We start from the raw sequence: 27,957 nt of genomic DNA, 5'->3' as shown, positions 1-27,957 counted from the left end.
TAAACGATCCAGCCTTTTAAACTTTTGTACATTTATTGCTGTGCCACGCCATACATTTTCTCCAAGAACAACAGGTTAAAAATGTTATCTCTGCAGCCCATTTAGACATTCCAGTAGACATATGCTAAGATCTGCTGATTATTGGCAATTTTCTTTATTGGAAGTGAAGGGAACAAATTAATTGGTGAAATACAGATGGGAAAAAAGACACGCACTGTTCAAATTATCAGTGCAAACTATGCCTCAATGGAATTAGGTCTCAATATATATGAAACGCTGGCAAAGTTTCAGTACCAACTCTTACAAGTCACCCCTTTTTGTTTAGGGAAACTCACAATTTCCTGATATGTGTTATAAGAAACATTCAGGGCGAGGTTGAAAAAGCAAAGATGGAGCTTCAGCTTTGTAGTCAAAGCCTTGCCCACATTTTACCATTTTGACTTTTTTGCCCATCCCATGGATAAGTCTGTAAACATTATTTCCAGGAAAGCTCTTTCTTAAAAGTTTTATTGCTATTCAGAACTCTCTATGCCAGGGGTCTTCAAACTTGGCCCTTTTATGACTTGACTTCAACTCCCAGAATTCCTCAGCCAGCGTGCCAGGCTGAGGAATTCTGGAAGTTGAAGTCCACAAGTCATAACAGGGCCAAGTTTGAAGACCCTTGCTCTATGGGCTCACTTGGGGTTTGAAGTTTCAGCTTTTTAAACTTTGTTAAAATACAACATTCAGCTGCCCTTTCTAGTATCTAGTACAGCTGATAGTAGCAGTGGAGGCTGGGAGTTGTAGTTAGCAGCTTCTGAAAAATCATCAACAAACAGACGTTAAGTTACTGGATTAAAACAAGATTTAAAAAGTGAAGCTTGTAAAACACAGGCTATCTTGGTTTATTAAAATCACAAGGATCTTCTTTCAACCACTTGGGTACAAATGTTAATTTTGCTAAGGTAAAATCTAATAGTCGCCCACGTGTGCTGTTAATCCAGCATTAAAGCAAGGAGGATTTTCAGAACATCCCATTTCCATGATGGGAGGATGAAACCTTAATTCAAGGGTCTTCAAACTTATCCCTTTTATGACTTGTGGACTTCAACTCCCAGAATTCCTCAGCCAGGCATGCTGGCTGAGGAATTCTGGGAGTTGAAGTCCACAAGTCATAAAAGGGCCAAGTTTTAAGACTTTTAGATCAGGGTTGTCCAACCTTGACAACTTTAAACCTTGTGGACGTCAACTACCAGAATTCCCCAGCCAGCCATGAATTCTGGATGTTGAAGTTCACAAGTCTTAAAATTGCTAAGGCTGTACACACCCAGTTTAGACAAAGACGTATTCTCACAGACACAACTCAATCTCAGAAAACAGAATTCAATATTTTTCAGCCTCATCTCGAACTGCCAAAATCTTAGAGAGAATGTTCCAAAGAAATGGACTTCACGGTTCCTTTCTAAACAGCCGTAGAACCGCCGAGAACACATTTCTTCCCAAATCCAATGAACGGTGAGGGTTAGGCACATCCGTTCCAGGTTGCTTCGACATAAAACATAAAAGTTACTTGGATTAGGCTGTCGTTTTTAGAACAAAAATAGCTGTGAGGCAATGCTTTCAAAGAAGGCAGCTCTGAGGTTTTCCAGATGGGAAATTCAATAGCCAAAGGCAGGAATGCGCCATTATTTCATGCTGTTGAGAAATTGGGCGTGTTCTTCTCCTCTTGGCAAAAGAGTTTCTGCCCCGATTTTGGGACCTTTCTTCTCCTAGAAAAGGAAATGTCCCATTAGCTGTGATTGCTGCCCATCCAAAATAAGCTTCAACCCATCACAATCCTTCCCACCAAAATAAGCTTCAATCCACCAGGCCATGATTAACTGTAGATACAGTGATGCTACCACACAGGTCCTCTCAGGAAAAGCTAGCGTCTAACAATAATCCCACCCAAATGCAATTCTAATTTTTTCCCCTCATCAAATCTCTCTCACGTCACTTCCTTGCAGTTTTCAGGCCATGCTGTAAACTTCAGATTTTATGGTTTGGATTTTTCTGAGAGCAAAAAATAATTTTCAGGGCAAAAGTCTTCCTGTAGAAGAGAACATGTGTAGCTCAGAGCTGAACTGTGGGGTCCTTGGTGCTCTCTGAGCTTGGTGGTTTTCTTGCAGATGTTTCATTACCAAACTAGGTAACATCATCAGTGCTAGAAGGGAGAGGGGTGTGTGAAGAGGAGGAGGAGGAGGAGAATTGGGAAGGGGATTGGTGCTCTCTGAGCTGAGTGGTTTTCTTGCAGATGTTTCATTACCAAACTAGGTAACATCATCAGTGCTAGAAGGGAGAGGGGTGTGTGAAGAGGAGGAGGAGGAGGAGGAGAATTGGGAAGGGGATTGGTGCTCTCTGAGCTTGGTGGTTTTCTTGCAGACGTTTCATTACCCAACTAAGTAACATCATCAATGCTAGAAAGGACCCAACCTCACCTGTTGTACCACTGATGATGTTACCTAGTTGGGTAATGAAACGTTTGCAAGAAAACCACCCAGCTCAGAGAAGAGCACCAAGGACCCCACAAACCACTTCCTTTGTAATCCAATTTGGGTAGCAAACTTTTAGCGGAGACTTACCTTGAGCATTCCATCACGTTCCCATTTAAAGAGGCCACAATTACTGAAATAGGAAGGCAGAGAAATCAAGATTCATTTAGTCTCTTAATATTAGGACAAAGCCAAGTTTGTTCATAGAAAGTCTGGTGCTGAAAATGATGTCCTGATTCCCCCCCCCCCGCTCCCCCATTGTGCTTATTTTAAGAGCCTGGCTAAGATGCGCCCCAATCTTCCATCCAGAATAGCCTCTTCCTTGATGGAAAATATCCCGTCAAGAATAAGCTGTTTTGCAAGGGTTGCAAACAAAGAACGACCACGTCACCTACCCGCAGTGTTTTTTGGGCAGCTTATCAAGAGAAATGGCTCTGTTCCCACAGGGACACTTGAAAAATCTCTTCACCCCATTGTGATAGTGGTAATCGTGACGTTCCGCCACACACGAATCCAGCAGTTTGAAATAGGTATAGTTGCACTTCCAGGTGAAAAGAGAAAAAGAGACACAGACTTTCAATCTATATCTATATCTATATCTATATCTATATCTATCTATCTAGCTTTGTCGTTGTCTGTCTGTCTGTCTATCTATCTCCTCTCTCCTATCTATCTATCTATCTATCTATCTATCTATCTATCTATCTATCTATCTATCTATCTATCTATCTATCTATCTTAATTGTGGCAAGATTATTGTATGCACAAAGTTAGAATACAGAAATACCTACAATAGAGGATTGGATTAGAAAATTGATGGGGGTTGCAGAAAGAGCAAAGCTGACCAGTTTGTTCAGGGAAAAAAAATAATAAAGACTTTTCTAGAAGACCGGAACGCCTTGGTTGAAAAACAAAAAGAAAAGATTTATGGGTCTGAGGATTAGCAAGGGTCAGAGAAGAAGAGGAAAGAATGAAAGGATAATTTAACAGAAGAAAAGTGGAAGTCATATTCCTCCCTCCCTTTCCTCTTTCCCCTTCCTTCCTTCCTTCCTTCCTTCCTTCCTTCCTTCCTTCCTTCCTTCCTTCCTTCCTTCTTTCCTTCCTTCCTTCCCTCCCTCTTTCCTTTCCTTTTCCACTTGGCTTACCGTTTTGCATGTTGCCACACGACATTTTACTTCTCGGATGTTCCTCATCTTCTCTTCCATTTGTTCTTTTTTCACCAAGGGCTCAAAGTACCGTTCCTGCATCTCAGCCTCAAACTGTGATATGGCAGTGAGAAAGAAAGTTTTAATTTTGCCATATAAAATAACTGGTATAAATAACATGAGTTATGCTGAAGACAATCTTTTTTCCTTCCCCATTTCACTGATGCTGTGTAGGGTACAAAAATTAACACAACACAACATCTAAACCATGACACAATTAAAACAGGAAACTCCCCAAACAAAATGCCACACGACCAGCATCAGACTTCACCTAACATCCTAGCTCAAATGCCTTAGGGGAACAGTTATTTTTATTATTGTTATAAACAATGTTGCTATAGAACCTGAATAAGGAGGTATATTTAGAATACCATAAGTAATGATAAGTAAATTCTTCACCTAAACATTTCAGATGCCCATAGTAGGAAACCTTGACTAGCAAAGGTTTCAAATTTCAGGATTGGTTGCAGGTAAAAAGTAATTGGAAAGTTACTTTTGCTTCGGCATTACCGCATTGTCCAGGCAGTTGCTAAACAAGGACCTGCATTTTAACCCTATGTGCAAATACAAACCTATGTGCAAATTTCCTTGAGCTATGCCAGGTTTGAAACAACTGGAAACCCCAGTCTATCAAAAAGAAATCTGGGAAAATGTATAGCTTAACATACTTAATTACTTTAGTGTCCCCCCCACCTGTTGATATGTTAGATTCTCATTTCCTACTTTACCTGCAGCCCAGTGCTTAAGGATAGCTTTAACCAGTACCTCAAGTTCTACTATAAAATTAATTCATACTGGATCAACAGGGTTTTTTATTTTTTAAAAAACTATAGTTGTACGCTTCTAAATTGCCCAATAGAGTTAATCCTCGTTTAGCGGCAACTATTCCACTTATGGTGTTGATGAAAAAAGTACCTTTAGGACCAAATATCCCAAATTTAAAAAGTGCCTTTAAGGCCATTTGCAATTTTTGCAAGTCTGTAAAACGAAGGAAAACTGATGCAAGATCATAAACCCAGTCACGATTTTGGCTCAGCAGCTGCTTTGCTTCCCAAGTTCCTTGATGGATTCTTGGCTGCTCAAAACAATTTGATGTAGGACAGGCTCACCTCCTTAAGGACGGCGGTGTGTTTCGATCGAGCATTCAGGATCTCTTGAAACTCCTCCGATTCCAGGTACTTGAGCTGCTGGCGCCGTTTCTTTTCAACCGGCTCTAGCGCTCCGCCGTCTATGGCCACAGAATAGAACGGAATAACTTTATTGCCACTTTAAATGTACACTAATCGGCATACACTAAAATGAAATTTTTGGTGCCTTCAGCTCTCATAGTGGTGGCATGCAAACAAATGAATAAATAAGTACGGGGTAGTCGTCGACTTACAACAGTTCACTTAGCGACTGTTCGAAGCCCCAACGGGACTGAAAAAAAGTGACTTATGGCCATTTTTCACACTGATGACTGTTGCAGCCTCCCCAGGGTCACGTGATCAACATTCAGAGACTTGGCCACTGGTTCAGATTTATGACGGTCACAGTGTCCCAGGGTATGTGTGTGTGTGTGACGCGATCCCCTTTTGTGACCTTCGGACAAGCAAAGTCAACGGGGAATGCCAGTTTCACTTAACAACCGTGTTACCAACTTAACAATGGCAGGGATTCATTTGACCCTCTGTCTCAAGAAAAGGTCGTTAAATGGGGCAAAATCGACTTCACCCATGTCTTGTTTAGCCACACAAAAGTTGGGCTCAGCTGCGGTCGTAAAGTCTGCAAATAGACCGACAAATTAATTGTTGGATAACCATCATTGACTCCAGTGTTTTTCACACCTTCTGAACTGGTGATATTTTTCTCCACTCTTTCCGAAATCCCCGGGACATCGAGATCTGACCGTTTCCGTTTGACGCTGTTGGGATCTTCTTTGGAAAGGATCTGCCCTTTTGCACGCAGTTTCCTTATCGCGGCAATCTAAAGGGAGGCATTAGAAGCATAATCAACAATTTTAATTAAGTCCTGTAAGAACAGCCAGCACGACAAAAGGAAGTTACATCGTGTACAGTGATGAACACAGCACGTTCGCAAACTGTAATTTTTTAAAAAGTTACACATGTCCAATCTTCACAGATTTTTCCGACAAACTCAATCTGAGAGATCATAGGTTATAATAAAAGCAATTTAAATCACCCAAACTGTGCCACCTATGTTACATTTTCCTTCTCTGAACAAAAAAAGAAAAAAGAAGAAAAAAGGTTTGTGGCCTTCAGGATCCCATTCTCCATCCATGGTCCAAGTAGGAATTTGGGAGGGGGGGAATTTAGAAGGAACCCCAATTAATAAGTAACTCAAATGAAAAAGCAAGCTAACCCATTGTTTGCAGAAGCGGCAGAAAGTTTATTAAATGGCTAAAAAATATTAGCAGGCAGTGCTGGGAATTAAGATATTAAAAGGACTACCTACGAATAAATTCATCCATTACCGCAGTGATTAAAACTAAGGAAAGAACATAAATATTGATTTTTTTAGACTATTTATATATATATAGTAAAGGTAAAGGTAAAGGTTCCCCCGCACATGCGTGCTAGTCGTTTCCGACTCTAGGGGCCGGTGCTCATCTCCGTTTCAAAGCCGAAGAGCCAGCGCTTGTCCGAGGACGTCTCCGTGGTCATGTGGCCGGCATGACTAGACGCCAAAGGCGCACGGAACGCTGTTACCTTCCCACCGTAGTGGTCCCTATTTTTCTACTTGCATTTTTACGTGCTTTCGAACTGCTAGGTTGGCAGAAGCTGGGACGAGTAACAGGCGCTCACTCTGTTACGCGGCACTCGGGAAAATTTCATTTTATATCCTGCCTTTCAGAGACATCACCCTGCCAAGAAAAGTGCGTATAGTCAAGGCTATGGTCTTCCCAGTTGCAATGTATGGCTGTGAAAGTTGGACCATAAGAAAGGCTGAGCACCAAAGAATTGAGGCCTTTGAACTATGGTGCTGGAGAAGACTCCTGCGAGTCCCTTGGACTGCAAGGCGATCAAACCGGTCAGTCCTAGAGGAGATCAACCCTGACTGCTCTTTAGAAGGCCAGATCCTGAAGCTAAAACTCAAATATTTTGGCCACCTAATGGGAAGGAAGGACTCACTGGAGAAGAGCCTAATGCTGGGAAAGGTTGAGGGCAAGAGAAGAAGGGGACGACAGAGAATGAGGTGGCTGGATGGAGTCACTGAAGCAGGAGGCGTGAGCTTAAAGGGACTCCAGAAGATGATAGAGGACAGGAAGGCCTGGAGGAACGTTGTCCATGGGGTCGTGATGGGTTGGACACAACTTTGCAATTAACAACAACAACAATCCTGCCTTTTGTGTTCGAGTCGGGGTTTCTGTTACCTTTTTGGCTTCCACCACGCCACTCAGTTTGTGGGCTGGAGGGGGGCAATCATCAAAGAAGAGAACGTCGTCCCCTTCAGAGAAGCCCGAACCAAGTCTGGGGGTCTGGGGGCTGGATAGTTGTCCAGCTTTAGGAAACTCGGCCCCTGGAGTTGGGGACTGTACCACAGCCTGCCCCACACAGGAGGGTGATGCTGGGGTCCTTTTAGGAGCAGAGTCCTGAAGAAACCTGGACCGCAAAGATGAAAAACAGAATTATCATTTTGGGTGAAGGAGGTAAACAACAGGAAGAATCTGTTCCCATGTCTGTTTTTTAGCATCTCTCGGGAAATGATGGAGGTTTGTTCATGACTGTTTCCAAGGGGATAATATCCCGGATCAGGCCCTATAAATTTCCCAGGAGGATTAATGCGCAAGATAATGACGCCTTTCACCAAATTGAATCTGAGACAAAGCTGCTTCAATTAATTTCTTATTCTCTGCATCTTTTCTAATTATTTTAACAAAATGAAAATACGGCAGCCAGCCAGCCTTTTTAAAAAATTAACAGAGTTCTCTATATAGGGAGTTCTCAATTACGACTGCTTAGCGACTGTTCAACGTTATGATGGACCTACCGGGGGAAAGAGGGGAGCTACTTACGACCCAGATTCAAAGATCTGACGGTCCCCTCCTCTGTGGTCACATGACCAAACGTTGGCCACTCAGCAACCATGCTGCATTTCTGCCTATTTGGAGCACCCCAGACTGCATTTTAATGCCAGTTTTGCAGAAAACCAGCATTTATGTACTATTGCATTGCTTAATGACGATGGCGTTCACTTAACAACTGCTGCAAAAAAAGATTGTAAAACTGGGTGTGTTGTATGTGTGACCCATTTTATGATCGTCACGACTTACGACCATGATAGCAGGATCCATTGTGGTCATAAGATGAGAACTACCTGTAAAGATTTTTTTAAAAAACAACAACAACAAGTTTGATACAAGATTCTGGTACATTTTCCATATATGTAATTTTGTAAGCAAGTCCACATAATAAATGCTTCTGGTTTGCATGGACTCGTCCCAGTTTTCTGAGCTGAGAATGGCGGATGCCACCAGCCTCTGTTACAAAATGCATATTGTATTTTTTCCCCCTACGTAGCTAAGGCAGCCCTGAAGCATTTAAACTCAAAGAAAGTAGATCAATATCCAAGATTTGCCTGGGTTCGTCAGGAAGATCACCTCAAGGAATGGCAAAAATGGGAGAACTAAAAATCCATTTAAGAAGTTCATTAGAAATTAAAAACCAGCAGATCTTCCTCAAAAAAACAACAACCAACAACATAAAAGAGGAAAATGTGGAAATTGATGGGAGGGCTGGCCCTGAGGAAATTACTTTCATCTGAACTAGCCAGAGAGGAAGCAAGCATTTTAAATTTATGTAAGAATCATTTATTTAAACCCTGTGAAAACAATAGCCGAGGACAGCAGGAGCCTTGTTCAGTAACACCGTAGCTGTGTGTATATAAAGCCTGTAAAAGAACATTCTGGTATGTTCTGGAATATTGTGTTCTTTTTCTGGAATGTGCCACAACTTCTCGTTCTGGAAAACACAATGGCCCCTGGAATGCTGACACAGATCATTCTGGCAGAAAAACAAAATGTTTTATTATCATGCCAGGGAGAGTTCCATATCCCTCTTGTCTAGAGGTAATTATTGCTCCATCTGAGATTGGTGTTATCTCCAAAAAAGAGGTTGGGATAGACTCTAGGGGTAGGCAACCTTGGCTCTTTTATGACTTGTGGACTTCAACTCCCAGAATTCCTAAGCCTGCCACGCTGAGGGAAAAGGGAGAGGCTTCCAAGCTGAGCCATGCTGGCTCAGGAATTCTGGGAGTTGAAGTCCACGAGTCATAAAAGAGCCAAGGTTGCCTACCCCGGCCTAGGCCTAGGCTGCTTTATGACTTGTGGACTTCAACTTCCAGAATTCCTGAGCCAGCCATGCTGAGGGGAAAGGGAGAGGTTTCCAAGCTGAGCCATGCTGGCTCAGGAATTCTGGGAGTTGAAGTCCACGAGTCATAAAAGAGCCAAGGTTACCTACCCCTGGTCCGATAGTCCTTCCTAAAATCTCCAAAAGTTGCTGATTATCAAAACTGCCCAGACTTCTCCAGTTTGATCTCTTCCTATGGCTACCCACCCAATACGCCCCAAACCACTGCAGTTGTTAAGGGAATCATTAAGTCGGTAAGTGAATCTAGCTTTCTCCACTGACTTGGCTTGTCAGAAGCCGCTGGGAAGGTTACAAATGGTGATCATGTGACTCCGAGACGCTGCAACTGTCATAAATACACGCCAGTTGCCAAGTGCTGCAAGGGTCGTAAAGTCATTTTTTTTTCAGTGCAGTCGTAACGTTGAACGGTCACTAAACAAACGGTTGTAAGTCAAGGACTACCTGGATAGTCTAAAAAAAAAAAAAGGACCACCTAGCCATGAACAAAACCAAAAGGTGTTCTTACCTCCTTTGTATTTCATTAGATCTTCGCTTCCGGGCCTCCAACATTTGCCGTTTCTGTAGCTTCAGCAGAGCTGAAGGAGAGATGGAGTGGACAGCTGGGTTTGGCTTTCCTGTAGATCCTGAAAAAGGAAGAAGAAAGAAGCAGTAAGCCAAGTGTGGAAAAAAGAAGAAAAGAAAAGAAGGAAGAAAGGGTGAAGGAAGGAAGGAAGGAAGGAGGGAGGGAGGGGGAAGGAAGGGGAAAGGAAAGAAAGGAAGAGGGGAGAGGGGAAGGAAGGAAGGGGAAAGAAAGGAAGGAAAAAGGGAAGGAGGGAGGGGGAAGGAAGGGGAAAGGAAAGGAAAGGAAGAGGGGAAGGAAGGAAGGGGAAAGGAAGGAAGGAAGGAGGGAGGGGGAAGGGGAAAGGAAAGGAAGAAAGGAAGAGGGAAAGGAAGTAAAAAGGGAGGGAGGGAGGGGGAAGGAAGGGGAAAGAAAGGAAGGAAAAAGGGAGGGAGGGAGGGGGAAGGAAGGGGAAAGGAAAGGAAAGGAAAGGAAAGGAAAGGAAGAGGGGAAGGAAGGGGAAAGGAAGGAAGGAAGAAGGGAGGGAGGGGGAAGGGGAAAGGAAAGGAAAGGAAGAAAGGAAGGAAAGAAGGGAGGAAAGGAAAGGAAAGAAAGGAAGAGGGAAAGGAAGTAAAAAGGGAGGGAGGGGGAAGGGGAAAGGAAGGGAGGAAAAAGGGAGGGAGGGAGGGAGGGGGAAGGAAGGGGAAAGGAAAGGGAGAGGGGAGAGGGGAAGGAAGGAAGGGGAAAGGAAGGGAGGAAAAAGGGAGGGAGGGAGGGGAAAGGAAGGGGAAAGGAAAGGAAGGAAGAGAGGAGAGGGGAAGGAAGGGGAAAGAAAGGAAGGAAGAAGGGAGGGAGGGAGGGAGGGGGAAGGGGAAAGGAAAGGAAGAGGAAGGAAGGAAAGGAAAGGAAAGGAAAGATGAAGATGTGACATTCCAAAGGTGTTTTTTTCAAAACGCAACTAGACTTTCTTGGTTTTCGCTTGACGACGTTTCACTTCTCATCCAAGAAGCTTTTTCACTTCACTTCACTTCGGTTGAACTGAAGAAGCTCCTTGGGTGAGAAGCGAAACGCCTTCAAGGAAAAACCAAGAAAGTCCAGTCGCCTTTTGAAAACAGCCCCTTTGGGACGACCACGACCTGGAGAGACTGAGAACCTCCATCGTCCCATGAAGATGTGACAGCTCTTCTCAACCAAACAAGCCAACATTTATCCCCCGTTCCTTTCTAACGTACCTAATGCCCCGCCTCGGTCGAAGTGTTTACTGAGGTTCCGGGCTCCAGACGAGGGCAGGGCCAACAGTTCCTTGAATTCTTCTGAACAGGGTGGCTTCGGCAGGCCTGAAACGGAACCACAAAATGAGGTCTTCTGAGCTGCAGAGCGTGCTTGGCTTTTGAGGGGAAGAAGACCAGAATTGCCTTCGGGGAAGCAAAAAGGGTGGAACCAGAATGAAAAACAGGTTTCCACTCGGCTTAAATCCATAAACGTGAACAAGGACGATATGGTGATATTTATAACAGGCGGCGCTCGACGTACGACCCACCGTGGAGCCCCAAATTTAGGTCGCTTAAGTGAGACATTTGTTAAGTGAGTTTTCCCCCATTTTGCAACCTGCTTTGCCGCCGTTGTTAAGTGAACCATTGCGGTTATTCTGTAACAACGGTTGTTAAGTAAAACTGGCTTCCCCATTGACTTTGGTTGTCAAGTCCCCAAAGGGGATGACGTGACCCTGGGACGCTGTGACCGTCGTAAATATGAGTCGGTTGCCAAGTGTCTTCACTTTGATCGCATGACCAGGGGAATTCTACAACGGTCGTATGAAAAATGGGTGATAGGTCATTTTTAGTGCTGTTGTAACTTGGAATCGTCACTAAGTGAACCGTTGCAAGTCAAGGGCTGCCTCTACTTAAATCTATACACATGAATATCATTGCACGGTGATGTGTATTTACTACTGTATAAAAACTATGATTATGATTAAACACATCACCATGATTTATTACTGCTGGGCCTTTAATAATAATAATAATAATAATAATAATAATAATAATAATAATAATAATAATAATAATAATAATAATAATAATAATAATAATAATAATAATAATAATAATAACATTCCTGTCTGGCAAAAGGGGAAAAATGCTTTTCGCTGTAAGAATTGTGTTTGGCTTTATCCTCCGTTGCTAAAGAGGCATGTCTCATTGGGTTTTCCAGTCTTTATTTTATGGGTAATTTTAACCTGCCCTTTAAAATAATAATATTAATATTATTATTATTAATAATAATAATAATAATAATAATAATAATAATAATAATGATGATGATGATGATGATGATGATGGAAGGGACCTTGAAGGTTATCTAGTTGAACCCCCTGCTCAGGCAGGAAACCCTATACCATTTCAGGCAAATGGCTGTCCCGTCTCTTCTTAAAAACTTCTAGTGTTGGAGCATTCACCACTTCTGGAGGCAGGTTGTTTCACTGGTTAATTGTTCTTAACAGTCAGGAAGTTTCTCCTCAGTTCTAGGTTGCTTCTCTCCTTGATCAGTTTCCATCCGTTGCTTCTTGTCCTGCCTTCAGGTGCTTTGGAGAACAGCTTGACTCCCTCTTCTTTGTGGCAACCCCTGAGATACTGGAACACTGCTATCAGGTCATCCCTAGCCCTTCTCTTCATTAAACTAGACCAGGGGTCAGCAACCTGAAACAGTGAAAGAGCCACTCAGAACCGGTTCCCTCACAAAAGGAAAAACTGGGAGCCGCAAAAAATGTGTGCGCATGTGCATACATGCGCGCATGCGCAGAACAGAGTTTGACTGAAGAGTGGAGCCAAGGTGAGATATGCACCTACCCTGCATATTTGGATTGATTGGTTGAACTTTTTTAGTCCCACTTTTTTTTTGGAGTACACATAGCAGAGGACTGGGAGCCGCATGAGACGGCTGAAAGAGCCGCATGCGGCTCCGGAGCCGCGGGTTGCAGACCTGTGAACTAGACATACCCAATTCCAGCAACCATTGCTTATATGTTTTAGCCTCCAGTCCCCTAATCATCTTGGTTATATTTCAATTCCATTTTTTCCTTTTGAGCGCTCTCCAGGGGATACAAAAACCCCCCCACCACAACTAAAAAAAAAACAATCAACAAAATATTACAATGTTCCAAAGGTGCTTTTTCAGGAGGCAACTGGACTACCTGGTTTTTCTTTGAAGACCTTTCGCTTCTCATCCAAGAAGCTTCTTCAGTTCTCCCTTCAGCTCTCTTCTCTCAGAACTGAAGAAGCTTCTTGGATAAGAAGCGAAACGCCTTCAAAGAAAAACAAGGAAGTCCAGCTCCCTCTTGAAAAAAAAACAAACATCTTTGGGACAACCATGAGCTGGATGACTGAGAATCTCCATAAAAATACTACAATGTCGGGAATATTTTCTGGACTCTCTGGGTAGTAAAATTTTGTGGCGTGAGGAGATGTGGCCTAGGACTTCAAACTTAGTGACTGAAGTTCCAACAGTACTGGAAAAAGTGACTTTAATTAGAGTTTTTCACATTTACGACCGTTGCAGGATCCCCATGGTCACATGATCAAAACTCAGACGCTTGGCAACTGACTCCTACTTGTGACGGTTGCAGTATCACGATCAACTTTTGCAACCTTCGGACAAAGTCAAGGGGGAAGGCAAAGTCAATTCACTTCACAACCGCGTTACTAACTTAACTGTGGTGATTCGCCTAACGACGGGGGCGAGAAAAGAATGTAAAACGAGGCGAGCTCACTTAACTCCTGCCTGGCTTAGCAACAGAAATTTGGGGCCTCAATTGTGCCGTAAGTCGAGGAATACTTGTATGCCAAAGAACCAGGGTGAAAGAACAGGCCTCTCCAACATGGCAAGCTTCAGAAAAGGGTTACCCAGTTTTCCATGGGTTTCCTGCAGGATTGCATCCACTCCTTTTACAACCAAATTTGTCAAAGTCGTCTGGATTTTCTTTCTGGGAACGGCAGCAGCAGCCCTGAAGAGGGTACACAAGAACACAACTTAGGTGGCCGGAAATCAAAGCCATACTAAGCTTTGTGTGCCTAAATCATGACAATTCATTCTGGAGGGAAAAAGTTCTAGACTGGTTTCCATCCAGCTCATCTAATAGCAATAGCACTTAAGACTTATATACCGCTTCGTAGTGCTTTACACCCCTCTCTAAGCGGTTTACAGAGTCAGCGTCTTGCTCCCAAAAATCTGGATCCTCGTTTTATGGACCTCGGAAGGATGGAAGGCTGGGTCAACCTGGAGCCTCGTGAGGTTCGAACTGCCGAAAACCAGCAGTCAGTTGAACCTGCAGTACTGCATTAAAACCACTGCACCATCATGGCTCTTCTTTATGGACCGGCACCAGGCCATGGCATGCCAGAAACAAGTCCGCGCAAACAAGCAAAGTCCCGTCCGTGGGATGCAGGCAGCACGCAAAACCACACCCCCTCCGGACCGTGGAAAAAAACCCTCTCTCCACAGAATCGGCCCCTGGTGCCCAAAAGGTCGGGGGCCACTGCTTTAGATATTGGAACACTGCTATCCTGTCACCCCTAGTCCTTCTTTTCATGTCTAGTTTAATGGAAAGAAGGACTAGGGTGGGGTGGCATAGCAGTATTCCAGTCCATTTATTTTTCCAAAGCACCGGAAGGCAGGACAAGACACAACGGATGGAAACTAACCAAGGAGAGAAGCAATCTGGAATTAAGGAGAAATTTCCTGACGGTGAGGACAGTTAAGCAGTGGAACCGCTTGCCTTCAGGAGCTGTGAATGCTCCAACACTGGAAGTTTTTAAGAAGAGACTGGACAGCCATTTGTCTGAAATGGTATAGGGTAGGGGTAGGCAACCTTGGCCCTTTTGTGACTTGTGTTGCAGCATTCACAGCTTCTGGAGGCAGGTTGTTCCACTGGTTAATTGTTCTAACTGTCAGGGAATTTCTCCTTAGTTCTAGGTTGCTTCTCTCCTTGATCAGTTTCCATCTGTTGCTTCTTGTCCTGCCTTCAGGCGCTTTGGAGAAGAGCTTGACTCCCTCTTCCTTGGGGCAGCCCCTGAGATATTGGTACATGGCTATCATGTCCCCTCTCGTCCTTCTCTTCATTAGACTAGACCAGGGGTAGGCAACCTTGGCTCTTTTATGACTCATGGACTTCAACTCCCAGAATTCCTGAGCCAGCCACGCTGAGGGAAAAGGGAGAGGTTTTCAAGCTGAGCCATGCGGGCTGAGGAATTTTGGGAGTTGAAGTCCACGAGTCATAAAAGAGCCAAGGTTGCCTACCCCTGGCCTAGGCCGCTTTATGACTTGTGGACTTCAACTCCCAGAATTTCTGAGCCAGCCACGCTGAGGGGGAAAGGGAGAGGTTTCCAAGCGGAGCCGTGCTGACTCAGTAATTTTGGGAGTCGGAAGTCCACAAGTCATAAAAGAGCCAAGGTTGCCTACCCCTGGGTTAGGGCAGGGGTGTCAAATTCACAATGTCACGGGACTTTTGTCGCGACTTTTGTTCCATTGTCGGCAATGGGGCGGGTGCGGTTTTGGCATGATGCATTTGGCCCGTGGGCCGGCAGTTGGACACTCCTGGCATAGGATCTCCTACCTGAGCAGAGGTCTGGACTAGAAGACCTCGGGGCTCCCTTCCAACTCTGCTAAATCTAATTAAACCAAAATCTGGGTAAGCAACCCCGGGGCTCAGATCGGCCACAAAAGCACCTAGACGCATTTCCTTACACGGAAGCAGCGTAAGCCGCGGAGGAAACGCCTCCGTAGTAAAAGCCGTCTTGGCAAAGCTTCTCTTTCAAGCTGAAAATCCTCTTTGCGGTCCGCTTCGGTGCCCGGGTGGTGGAGAAAGTGGACTGCAGGTCTGCTCGCTTAGAACTCAGTTTCCGATACTCGGATTGTATATGATACTGACAATATTCGCACTCGCTCTGAAACACAAAGGAGGCCGTGAAACTGACTCACTGACCAAAGGAGAGAGTGGACAAGCTGCCGTTGCAGGGATCCCCAACAGGGGATGAACAACAAGTTTTGAAGTGGGCAGAGGAAATGCGTGTATTTAGTATTTGTTTTCTATTTTCTATTTATTTTATTTATTTGCAGCTAGTCCTTGACTTACGACGGTTTATTTAGTGACCGTTCAAAGTTACAACGGTGCTGAAAAACAGGCCGTTGTCCACACTTACCACCGCTGCAGTGTCCCCGGGGGTCATGCGATTCCCTTTTGTGACCTTCTGACTAGCCAACTCAATGGGGGAAGCCAGATTCTCACTTAACAACTGCAGTGATTCACTTAACAACCGGGGCAAGAAAGGTCGTAAAATGGGAGGAAAAAGTCACTTAATAAATGTCTCACTTAAGAGATATAAATTTTGGGCTCAATTGTGGTCACAGGTTGAGGACCATCTGTAGAGGATGAACACAAGATTTAAGGTGGGCAGAGGAAATGTATTTATTTAGTATTTATTGATGTCCTGCTTTTACAGATAGTCCTCGATTTACAACAATTCGCTCAGTGACCATTCAAAGTTACAAGGGCGCTGAATACAGCGACTTACAACCGTTTTTCACACTTACGACCAATGCAGCATCCCTGTGCTCACGTGATCAAAATTCAAACACCTAGCCACAGACTCACATTTATGACGGTCACAGCGTCCCTGGGGTCACGTGATCCCCTTTTGCGACCGCCTGACAAGCAAAGTCAATGGGGGAAGCCAGATTCACTCAACAACCGTGTGTTTAATTTATTTATTTTTATAAATGAGAGAGAACTCGGTTCTCGGCCACCTGTTGTGGGGAACTTTTGCTTTCCAGTGCTTTTCATTACCCTCAATTGTGATTTACAGGTAATAGCTACCTGTACAAAAAAAAAAACACACACACCTGATTAACCATCAGAGTACAAGGCTCTCCGTTTTTTTTTTTCGCTTTACAAGTTCCCAGGTCCATGGCTTCCCCTAAAATCAGGATCTTTTGAGGGTGATCGACAGACAGACACACCTAGGAAACAACACGGCAGTTTTCAGCTCCCAGGAAGCTGAACAATTTTTTTTCTGGATGATGCTAAAAATGCCACCCTATCCTTTCCGACTGCAGCCTTCTGTCCCATTACGTAGAGCTAAATGGCACCGGATTTAACAGGGAGGATTTCTAAATTGAAATGTGGAAGATTACAGGGGGAGTTGTTTTATACAGTCTTTCTTTGTTTTACCTAGGCTAGCGATGGCGAACCTTTTAGAGACCAAGCGCCCAAAAAACGGCCCCACCCTTGCCCTGGTCCCTGCTCCTCCCCCCCCGTCCTATCCATTCTGGCCCCGCCCACCCTGCCCCTGGTCCCACCCACTCCGCCCCCGCCTGCCCTTCCCCCCCCCGCTCACCCGTAGGGCCACTTACTGCCTCCACGGCCAGCTGCAGATCGCCCAGGCAACCACGTCCTCTGCCCGCGCCCTGCAGCATCAACTGCGCGTGCCCGGGCGTGAGGGCAGATTCTTGTCCCCGCTGCCCAGCTGCCATGTCCTTGGCTGCGATGCTCCGCGCGGGCTGTTCCCGGGTGCGACTGTCCTCCCGGGGGGGGGGGGTGTGGGGTGTTAGGGAGGAGGGGGCCGCAGGGGGGGATGCGGGACTGAGGTGACGGCGCGCGTGCCCACAGAGAGGGCTCTGAGTGCCCGCTCTGGCATGCGTGCCGTAGGTTCGCCACCACTGATCATAGGCCTTCCCTGTGGGAAAAAACAACATTATTGCCCCAACCTTATCCATACCTCCTCTGATCCTTCCTTGGGCTTCATGTGATTAGCGTTGAGGAGGCCTACAGCCATGCCTTTATCCGTCTTCCAGTGTTCTTTGTGAACGTCCCCAAACAGGAAGAGTGAGACAGACTTGCTGAAGTCCCGCAGGTCATTCAGGTGCCAGATGCTGAACGTTTTACCCTGGAAGAGAGGCAGAGGGTGAGAAGAAGCATTACGTTGATATGCAATAATTGGTTTAAGTGGTTAATTGGTGAAAATGTAGCATGGCAGGCTAACGCAATGCCCACTGCCAGGAGTTCGATCCTGACCGGCTCAAGGTTGACTCAACCTTCCATCCTTCCAAGGTCGGTGAAATGCGGACCCAGATTGTGGGGGCAATATGATGATTCTTGTAAACTGCTCAGAGAGTGGTATATAAATCTAAGTGCTATTGCTATTCCTTTCCTTCTGGCGCAGTGGTGAGAATGCAGCATGGCAGGCTAACGCAATGCCCACTGCCAGGAGTTTGATCCTGACCGGCTCAAGGTTGACTCAGCCTTCCATCCTTCCCAAGTTGGTGAAATGAGGACCCAGATTGTTGGGGGCAAATATGCTGACTCTATAAACCCCTCAGAGAGGGCTGTGAAGCACTATGAAGTAGTATATAAGTCTAAATGCTATTGATATTCCTTTCCTTTCGGCGGTGGTGAGAATGCAGGATTGCAGGCTAACTCATTGCCCACTGCCGGGAGTTCGATCCTGACCGGCTCAATGTTGACTCAACCTTCCACCCTTCCGAGGTCGGTGAAATGAGGACTCAAGACTGTTGGGGGGGGGGCAATATCCTGACCCTGTGAACCACTTAGAGAGGGCTGTAAAAGCACTATGAAGCGCTATATAAGTCTAAGTGCTATTGCTAAGTTATAGATACTAATATTTTCCTTTGGTTCATTGCTAAACCCTGGACACTTCACCCCCTATATATGGATAGAAGACTATACATGAGACTGTACAGGCAGTCCTCGACTTACGACAGTTCATTTAGCGACCAAAGTGACAACAGTGTTGAAAAAAGGGACTGACGACCGTTTTTCACACTTACAACCATTGCATTATCCCCGTGGTCACATGATCAAAATGCAGACACTTGGCTGGTTCATATTTAATGACAGTTGCAGTGTCCCGGGAGGTCACGTGATCCCCTTTTGCGACCTTCCAACAAGCAAAGTCTATGCAGGAAGTCGGATTCACTTAACAACCCGGGTTGACTAACTTCCCAAATGCAGCGATTCACTTAACAACCGGGGGGCAGGAAAAGGTCGCAAAATGGGGCAAAACTCCCTTAGCCAACGTCTCAGCCACGGAAATATTTTGGCTCAACTGTGGCACTGCTGGCATTTCCAAACCAACGCAGAATTGCCCAGTCTCTTTAAGCAAAATGGAAGATGGATGTCTTTCGTTCTGGCGACTTCTCTTGAGTATAACACAAGATCGAAAGCAGGCCAGGGGTAAACAGAAAGATCATTTAAAAAAAAAATATTTATTTTGCCCAAATGCCTTTTCAAAGAACACTCCTGTTTACAGGGCCTTTTATAGCACCTCAGTTAACAGTCGAAGAAAAACCCGAAAGGTGAGAAATTTATAGGAATGTGTCGCTTGGATCTCTCGCCAGCCGCCAAGATTTCACTCCCTGCGAAAGGCCAACAAGAGCCGGGCAAAAACAAACAAGAACTTACATTGCTGGAACTTTGAGGAGTCATTTTCCTTATTATGATGCCAAAGGTCACCCAGTCAATTTCTTCAAGATTGGCAGAGCGGAGTTTGTCTTGCAGCTGGGAGAGTCTAATCAGCTGGCGCCCTGTCATTTTTCTTTCCATCTCAGCCGAAGAGACGCGGGGTTTTCTGCAAGGAAATCAGAAATCCCCCTATCACAGGTGGAACCCCTTAACCCAGAAGTCCCCCAACTTTTGGGCACCAGGGGCTGGTTCCGTGGAAAGGTTTTTGTATGGACCGGAGGGGGGCTGGTTTCATGATCCCTACACCCCACAGATGAGGCTTTGTTTGCGCGGCCCGATTTCTGGCATGCTGCGGCCCGGTGGCGGTCTGCGGCCCGGGAGTTGGGGACCCCTGCCTTAACCATCCATTGCTCGACACAACCAGGAGGCTGCGTGACATTTCCAACCAAGAAACAATAAAAAGGCATTTCAAACATTTATCAAAAATGCTGATACTAGTCAACAGTATCCTGACAGTTAGAACAATTAACCAGTGGAACAACCTGCCTCCAGAAGCGGTGAACGCTCCAACACTGGAGGTTTTTAAGAAGAAACTGGACAGCCATTTGTCCGAAATGGTATAAGGTTTCCTGCCTGAGCAGGGAGTTGGACTAGATGACCTCCAAGGTCCCTTCCAACTTTAATAATAGTAAATAATAATAATAATAATAATAATAATAATAATAATAATAATAATAATAATAATAATAATAATAATAATAAGAAGAAGAAGAAGAAGAAGAAGTTGGAAGGGACCTTGGAGGTCATCTAGTCCAACCCCCCTGCTCAGGCAGGAAGCCCTATACCATTTCAGACAAACGGCTGTCCAGTCTCTTCTTAAAAACTTCCAGTGCTGGAGCATTCACAGCTTCTGGTGGCAGGATGTCCCACTGGTTAATTCTTCTGATTGTCAGGAAGTTTCTCCTTAGTTCTAGGTTGCTTCTCTCCTTGACTAGTTTCCATCCGTTGCTTCTTGTCCTGCCTTCAGGGGCTTTGGAGAATAGCTTGACTCCCTCTTCTTTGTGGCAATTCCTGAGATACTGGCTTCAACTGGTGCAGAATTCAGCCGTGCGAGTTTTGATGGGAGCTTCCTGATACTCCCGTGTAACACCTCTTCTCCGTGAGCTGCATTGGCTTCCGGTTGCCCTTCGGGTGAGATTCAAGGTGCTGGTAATGACCTATAAAGCCCTAAATGGCTTGGGTCCGGATTATCTAAGGGAACACCTGCTGCTGGCATCATCTTCCCATCGTCCTGTGCACCCCCACAGGGAGGGCCTTCTCAGGGTACCGCCGGTTAATGAATGCCGGCGGGTTATTCCCAGGGGAAGGGCGTTCTCTGTGGGTGCACCTGCCCTAGGGAACCAACTACCCACAGAACTTAGGACTGCCCCCGACCTTCGCTCATTTCGCCGGGACCTGAAAACTTGGCTCTTTGAGCTGTTTGGTCCAGACTGTGGGGTTGTTAATTTAACTGGGTTTTAGATTTACTCTTGGGGCTTGAATTTAATTTAATTGTTTTAATTGATTTTAATTTTTGTATTTCATGGTTTTAACTGCCCTGTAAACCGCCCTGAGTCCTACGGGAATAGGGCGGTATACAAATTCAATAAAATAAATAAATAAATACTAGAACATGGCTCTGATTTTGCCCCTAGTCCTTCTTTTCATTGAACTAGACATACCCAATTCCAGCAACTGTTCTTCATATGTTTTAGCCTCCAGTCCCCTAATCATCTTTGTTGTTTTGCTCTGCACTCTTTCTAGAGCAGGCATGTCAAACTGCCAGCCCACGGGCTGGATGCGTCATGCCAAAACCGCACCCACAATGCCTGCAAAGGGGAAAAAGTCGCGATATGTCATGCGACGTCATGTGACATCGTGAGTTTGACATACCTGTTCTAGAGTCTCAACATCTATATAGTTTATATAAGCAAGAAAATAGCCTATAGTCTTGTCCACGGCTCTTTTATGACTGGTGGACTTCAACTCCCAGAATTTCTGGGAGTTGAAGTCTACAAGTCATAAAAGAGCTAAGGTTCCCTACCCCTGGTCTTGTCTATCAAATTCAGTATCTTAAGCACTTTTGCTTCTTTTTAAAAAGCACAGACAGTTCCTTAAGACTGAAAATGTGCTTTGAAGAATCTTAGCAAGGTTTCAGGGTACTTCCAAGTCACAACAACACTGGAAAATGTGACTGACTTAAGACTATTTTTCGCACAGGACAGTTGCAGGATCCCCAGGGTCACGTGATCAAAAATCAGGCCCTTGGCAACTGACTCGTTTTTATGACAGTTGCAGTGTCCCAGGTCACATGATCCCCTTTTGCGGCCTTCTGACAAGCAAAGTCAACAGGGAAAGCCATATTCACTTAACAACCAGGTTACTAACTTAACAACTGCAGTGATTCACTTAACAAGTATGGCAAGAAAGCTCTTAAAAATGGGGCGGAATTCACTCAACAAATGTCTTGCTTAGCAACAGAACCTTTGGGCTTAATTGTGGCCATAAGTCGAGGACTACATGTAATACATCCGGAATAAAATTACACCCTTGGCGTTGATGGTAGAATGGTTCTTAGCAAGGTATGTATATAATTCCCCTTGTGGTCCATTTTTAAAAAGCTAATTAAGTTACTCCAGATAGCTTGCTAACCTTAATTTCAGCCCAGAGTAGATTTCCATGGAAACATCTTGATTTTTGCCCTCAGAACTTTTTGTTACTGGAATTTTCTTACTGGAATCCATAGCGGGTCTGTTTCCAGCCACCGATTTAAGTGGCTGAGAGAGTAGACTTGACATAGCTTTTGAAGTGTGGTTCTTATTCACTATAAGGAGCAGAAGACAAAGAATACACCATTATCTCAAAGAAAACTGAAAAAAACACCAACATAGAGCGAAAAATGGAAGTTTTTTTCTCAAACTCCTCTGTTTAACAATAAGTGGCTAATTTTTCCCAGAGGAATTAAATTGCAAATCAGCCACCATCAATTCTGCCTGCAGGTGTATTTTTCCCCCTGGAAAATAATATTTTTTTAAAAAAGGTGCCAACAGCCCCCAAACACAGATAAATAACTTTCCCCACATGAATAAGTCGTTCTGATTTACATTGCTCTTTTCAGCAACTGAGAGCCCGCTGGAAAAATTGTGCCATCATAGTGTCCTTCTCCAAGGTCCCATTTCTTAAATTCCAGAAGTGGAATTATGCAAATCGGCACAAGCCCTATTTGCATTTAACTATATCAGTGCAAAACTCCCAAGCTGTGAAGCCACTGCCTTAAGAAACATCTCTTCACTGTTTGAAAGGTATGAAAGAAGCAGGTTTTATAGCAAAACAACAGAGGCAGGAGGGACCTTGGAGGTCTTCTAGTCCAATCCCCTGCTCAGGCAGGAAACTCTATACCAGGGTTAGGCAAACCTTGGCTCTTTTATGACTCGTGGACTTCAACTCCCAGAATTCCTGAGCCAGCCACACTGAGGGAAAAGGGAGAGGTTTCCAAACTGAGCCATGCTGCCTCAGGAATTCTGGGAGTTGAAGTTCACGAGTCATAAAAGAGCCAAGGTTGCCTACCCCTGTGCTAGGCCTAGGCTGCTTTATGACTTGTGGACTTCAACTCCCAGAATTCCTGAGCCAGCCACACTGAGGGAAAAGGGAGAGGTTTCCAAGCTGAGCCATGCTGGCTCAGGAATTCTGGGAGTTGAAGTTCACGAGTCATAAAAAAGCCAAGGTTGCCTACCCCTGCTCTATACCATTTCAGACAGATGAAATTCTAATCTAATCTTCTGAATGTACAATACTGCCTCTGTTATTTTAGCTGCACTATAATTAGTGACGTTACTGGGCATTCATGATATTTGGTGGGCTTGGATTTTGGATTGTAGACCATTCTCTGCTGCTTCTACTGCCATGGTCATCACAATAAGTCATTTTAGGATAACCTAAGATACTTCTATTTCAATCAGAATACAGCTGGAAGGGACCTTGGAAGTCTTCTAGTCCAGCCCCGTCAAGCAGGAGACCCTATACTATTTCAAACAAGTGGATATCCAGTCTCTTCTTGAAAGCCTCCACTGATGGAGCACCTACAATTTCTGAAGGCAAGCGGTTCCACTGATTAATTGTTCTCACTGTCAGGAAGTTTCTCCTTAGTTCTAGGTTGCTTCTCTCCTTGATTAGTTTCCATCTGTCACTTCTTGTCTTGTCCTCTGGTGCTTTGAAGAAAAGGTTGACCCCCTCTTCTTTGTGGCAGCCCCTCAAATACTGGAACACTGCTATCATGTCCCCCCTAGTCCTTCTTTTCATTAAACTAGATATACTCTTCACACTCTGCCAGAAATCAAGTAGAAGGAATGGCTAATATACCTGCAATCGTAGATCTGGGTTTCTGGGACTGGCTTTTTGGCAGCGGTAAAGGTGGGCTGTTCCCCTTAGCTGAAAAAGATGGGCACTTTTGAACTTTTGAAGGAGTCTTTTCCTTAATGACGGCAGCGGTTGATTTACCTTGATCAAGAAATCAAAGAATTTATCAAAGACGTGTTTTCAGCTAGAATATATCAGAAACAGCCTCAATGCATTTACAGTGGCACCTCAGTACTCATTGCTAATTGGTTCTGGGAATTGTGGTGATTTTTGGTACCAAAAACGATGAATACAAAACAAATTCCTCCCATAAGGAATAATGTAGTTATAATTGCAGTTGTGTGACTGTGGGATGCTGCAAACAGACGTAAAGGCAGGCCGGTTGCCAAGCACCCAAAACGTGATTATCTGGCTACTTGTACTGAATTTGAAATTTTTACATGATGTTAAAATATTGTCGCATTTTTAATATTTGATTAAACATTGGGATTTGTATAATTTTAGCAAATTGCCCAGGCTTACAAGAAATGTCCATAGGATGAAATGCACAATAACATATTGGAGAGCAGGGTTGTCAAAAAGGAAAAAGGCAATTACCAGATGTTTTCTTGCAGGGATTAGAATCGGCTGGTTTTCCAATCGCTGTCTTTTGTAACTGCTCCTGCAGTTTTTTCATCTGCTCTTGCAATTTTCTCAACTCGTCTATGAGGCGACAAGAATAAGAAAGATAAATATCATTGGAAGCCTAAGCTTAGGTTAATTAAAAATTAGGAGAAAAAAAAGCCTCCATGAACCACTATTTAAGGCACTGCTTTATACGTTGCTGTCAGCGAGAGCTAGGAATATCTGGCTGCAGTTTTAATTCCATGTCTTTAAATCATTAGAGATTTTTGAGGCAACAAGCCTCGGGATAGATAACTTTTAACTAGGGGGTCTTCAAACTTGGTCCTTTTATGACTTTTGGACTTCAACTCCCAGAATTCCTCAGCCAGGCTCATTGGCTGAGGAATTCTGGGAGTTGAAGTCCCCAAGTCATAAAAGGGCCAAGTTTGAAGACCCCTGTCTTAAAGCCTCCCGGCTGAGGAATTCTGGGAGTTGAAGTCCACAAGTCATAAAAGGGCCAAGTTTGAAGACCCCTGTCTTAAAGCATCCCGGCTGAGGAATTCTGGGAGTTGAAGTCCACAAGTCATAAAAGGGCCAAGTTTGAAGACCCCCTGCCTTTAACCATCAGAAATGTAGGAAGGTTTCAAGAGACCTTGAAGATCTTCCTTGGAAGGTTCTATCACTCGATCAGGAGCCACAGGATGGGACATCTTCTGAATGTTTTCCTCTTTCTTCTCTTCCTCCAACAGGTCAGTCACGTCCCCAAAGATCTCAGCCACATTTTCCTGGTTACCAGTGGACCCCTCCTCTTCTGCTTCCAGCTCCTCTGTGTAGGACTCATCGTCTTCCGCCTCAAAGAGTAAATCGTACTCATCTTGATGCTCAGCTGCTCTTTCCTTCTTTGCAGAATCTTCTTGGGCTTCATTCTCCTCTAAGAGAGACGCTAACAGGTCTAAGTCATCATCCCCTGGAAGAAAAAATGGGCAATGGCCAAGTTAGCAATGATCCAACAGAGCAGCTGTCAAGGTCCTGGCTAAGTATCCCAACAAAGCAAATACACCAGAGCCGTTTGGATCTCTAATGCAAAACTTTATTGGGTACAGCCTACCGGCACTAAAGAGTTCAAAGCCAGCTCTGGCAATATGGCTGGAAAAAGATTATTAAAAGAGTAAAAACTTCCTTCTTCTTCCCTGTCTGACAGTTCAGGTCACATTGTCGATTAACTCTCAGGCAGTTGTTATGAGAAGGACGTCTCTCTCCGCCACAACATCTCTTTGGTGACCTTGGTTCCCATCTGGATAGAATCCACCTGGGCATTCCAAACCTTTCCCCCCCACCCTCACAACTATAGGCAAGGTAGAAGCAGCATGGCAGTCCTAATGCAAGCAAACTTCATAGCTTGACAGCAGCCCTTACAAACACTTCCGCCTTCAACTATTAAAACCAAGTGAAATACGAATATAATTCAATATACAATGACATCCCTGAGAGGAAAGAAAGTTTTCTGTTTTCCTGTTCAAAAGCAGTGCCAATTTGCTTCTTAAATATCAGCTGGTCAATGACAATTCAATTTAAAGCTGTCCTGGAACGATTAGCTCCCTGTAATAAACATGTTCACACATATGAGTCAATTGTAAATCAGTACAGGCAGTCCTAGACTTACAACAGTTTGTTTAGTGACCGTTCGAAGTTACAACGGCACTGAAAAAAGGGACTTATGATCGTTTTTCACATTTACGACCTTTCCAGCATCCCCGTGGTCACGTGATCCAAATTCAGACGCTTGGCAATTTGATTCATATTTATGACGGTCGCAGTGTCCCAGGGTCACGTGATCCCCTTTGGCGACCTTCTGACAAGCAAAGTCAATGGGGGAAAGCCAGATTCACTTAACAACCATGTTACTAACTTGAAAACCGCAGCGATTCACTTAACAACTGTGGCAAATGTTTCATTCAGCAACAGAAATTTTGTGCTCAATTGTGGTTGTAAGTGGAGGACTATCTGTATGCATGCATCTATACATACTTGGCTGAAAGCTACACTTCAAGATAGACAGGGCTGGGCCAATATGTATAAATAAATATGAGCAGCATTATTTCCTCGGTTTTCACAGTAGGCCTATGGCTTCAGGAAAACACACATCTGAAGTCCTTGGTGCTTTCTGAGCTTGATGGTTTTCTTGCAGACGTTTCATTACTAAACTAGGTAAGGTCATCAGTGCCCACATCGAAACTCAGGAGACTTTTCAAGAGTAATGAAAAGTACGTAGCTAAAACTTGTACTCTTGTAAATTGATAAATTATGAGCAATTTCAGGTACAATGGGTAACTAAGACTCTCCTCATCCTGCAGAATCCCGTACAATGCTGAATGGGATATAATACATTTCAAAACCACAAGAATTCTCTACTCACCATCCATTCTTTCAGTAAGACCAGGAAAGACTTAGAAGAATTCTTATTTTCTGGGAACATAGAAGCAATAGGAAACACTAATAAAAATAACTTTTTACTTACATATAACCATGTATAAAACTCTTGTTTGGGTGTATTGAGGTGGGAGAGGTGCTGGAGGAGAGTTTTAAGTCCAAACAGCTGGGGGTCATTTTATTTTTAAAATGAAACCTTTATGTTAAAGTGCAATATATAAATAACTCATGGCACTTAAAATTGCCACTGAGTTTTTTGATGATATGATCCTGAAGGATTTCAGGCCAGGCCAAATGGGGCACAGAAGCCCCATGCAACTGACAAGACATACATTAATGTTTTTATATTTATGCCTTTGTATACCACTGCAAGCTGTCCAGAGTCACTTCGGATAGTGACATGGGTGGCGTATAAATTTAATAAACAAATTCTTGATGTATACTTAAATGCAGAGAGAATGAGAAGAGCGAAGGGAAAATGCAGAAATCCTGGTTGCTGCACAAGAAACAAGCTCTTCCAAAACTCCTTGGCAACATGGGGGCAAGCTGGAGTTTATTCTCAATTTTCATTTTATCTCATGATCCTCGTCATTGTTTAAAACCAACCACCATCTCAAAGAAGCCTGCATGTTGTTCTCATGTGGTTCCTTTAATCAAGCCCAACTAGTTGGGTTCACACAACATACTAACTCAATAGTTCTCAATCTCAGTAACCTTAAGATGGGGGGGACTTCCAGAATTCCCCAGCCAGTTGTGCTGGTTGGGGAATTCTGGGAGTTGAAGCCCCCCCATCTTAATTTTGCTGAGGTTGAGAAACATTGTATATAAATAAGCCAAAATAACATCTCGATCCACCCTTTGGTTCCAGAACGCCAGGCTTGCTGGAACATGAATCCCAATAATGGATTTTTTTAAAAAAAAATATTTACCATTTTTTCCATTCTTTGCACAATCAGAGCACTTACTCCCACTCCAGGGAGAGAAACTCAATTGAGTTTTGCTCTCTTCCCAGTTTGTTTTAGGGAAGAGGCTGAAAATGCACCCCCTTCCAAGGGAAGTTTGCAAAAAGCATACTTTGCAATTGCAACTCCGCTTTCCGGGTGAAGCTGGATCAGCTGCCTAGAATTTGCCCGGATGTTTGGAAATCCCTGCAATCCATTGCTTTTCCTCCCCTCCTTTGGACTGGAGACCTCCACCGGAGCCCTCCAAGCTCTCTTTGACCAATGCGTTGGCTGCAATTCCTTTTTTTGCAGCCTGTTTCTCGCTCTTTTGGCGAAATTGCAACTTTCTTACCTGGGTTGCAGCTTTTTCTTCCGTCCAAGAAGAAACACCGCTGAAAACCCGCCAAAAGTTCCAGTTTTGACCCGCCCCCGACGCGTCTGCACGCAGTTCCGGGCACTTAACCAGAGACTTCTTTGATAGTATCTCTATG

General features: G+C 44.3%; 1 protein-coding gene across 1 annotated transcript; it reads right to left on the bottom strand.

Annotated features, from left to right (window-relative positions):
- Positions 1-22: 22 nt before the first annotated feature.
- MCM10 (minichromosome maintenance 10 replication initiation factor) lies at positions 23-27,887 on the bottom strand. The gene is made up of 20 exons (XM_081331607.1): positions 27,819-27,887; positions 26,512-26,561; positions 24,748-25,062; positions 24,090-24,194; positions 23,496-23,633; positions 21,789-21,960; positions 19,098-19,263; positions 17,395-17,562; positions 16,520-16,636; positions 15,365-15,564; positions 13,525-13,625; positions 10,855-10,959; positions 9,590-9,707; positions 7,089-7,317; positions 5,542-5,680; positions 4,825-4,943; positions 3,656-3,769; positions 2,906-3,051; positions 2,601-2,643; positions 23-1,748 (listed from the first exon to the last, which is right to left on the bottom strand). The coding sequence occupies exons 2-20, from the start codon at positions 26,516-26,518 to the stop codon at positions 1,665-1,667; spliced, it is 2,586 nt and encodes an 861-aa protein (XP_081187733.1). The 5' UTR covers positions 26,519-26,561; positions 27,819-27,887; the 3' UTR covers positions 23-1,664.
- Between the last annotated feature and the right edge of the window lie 70 nt (positions 27,888-27,957).

Source organism: Vipera berus (genome assembly GCF_964194415.1).
Source record: "Vipera berus genome assembly, chromosome: 6".
Classification (NCBI taxonomy): domain Eukaryota; kingdom Metazoa; phylum Chordata; class Lepidosauria; order Squamata; family Viperidae; genus Vipera; species Vipera berus.
The sequence above is the reverse complement of the archived record's forward strand: the minus strand, read 5'-3'. Positions and strand labels throughout refer to the sequence as shown.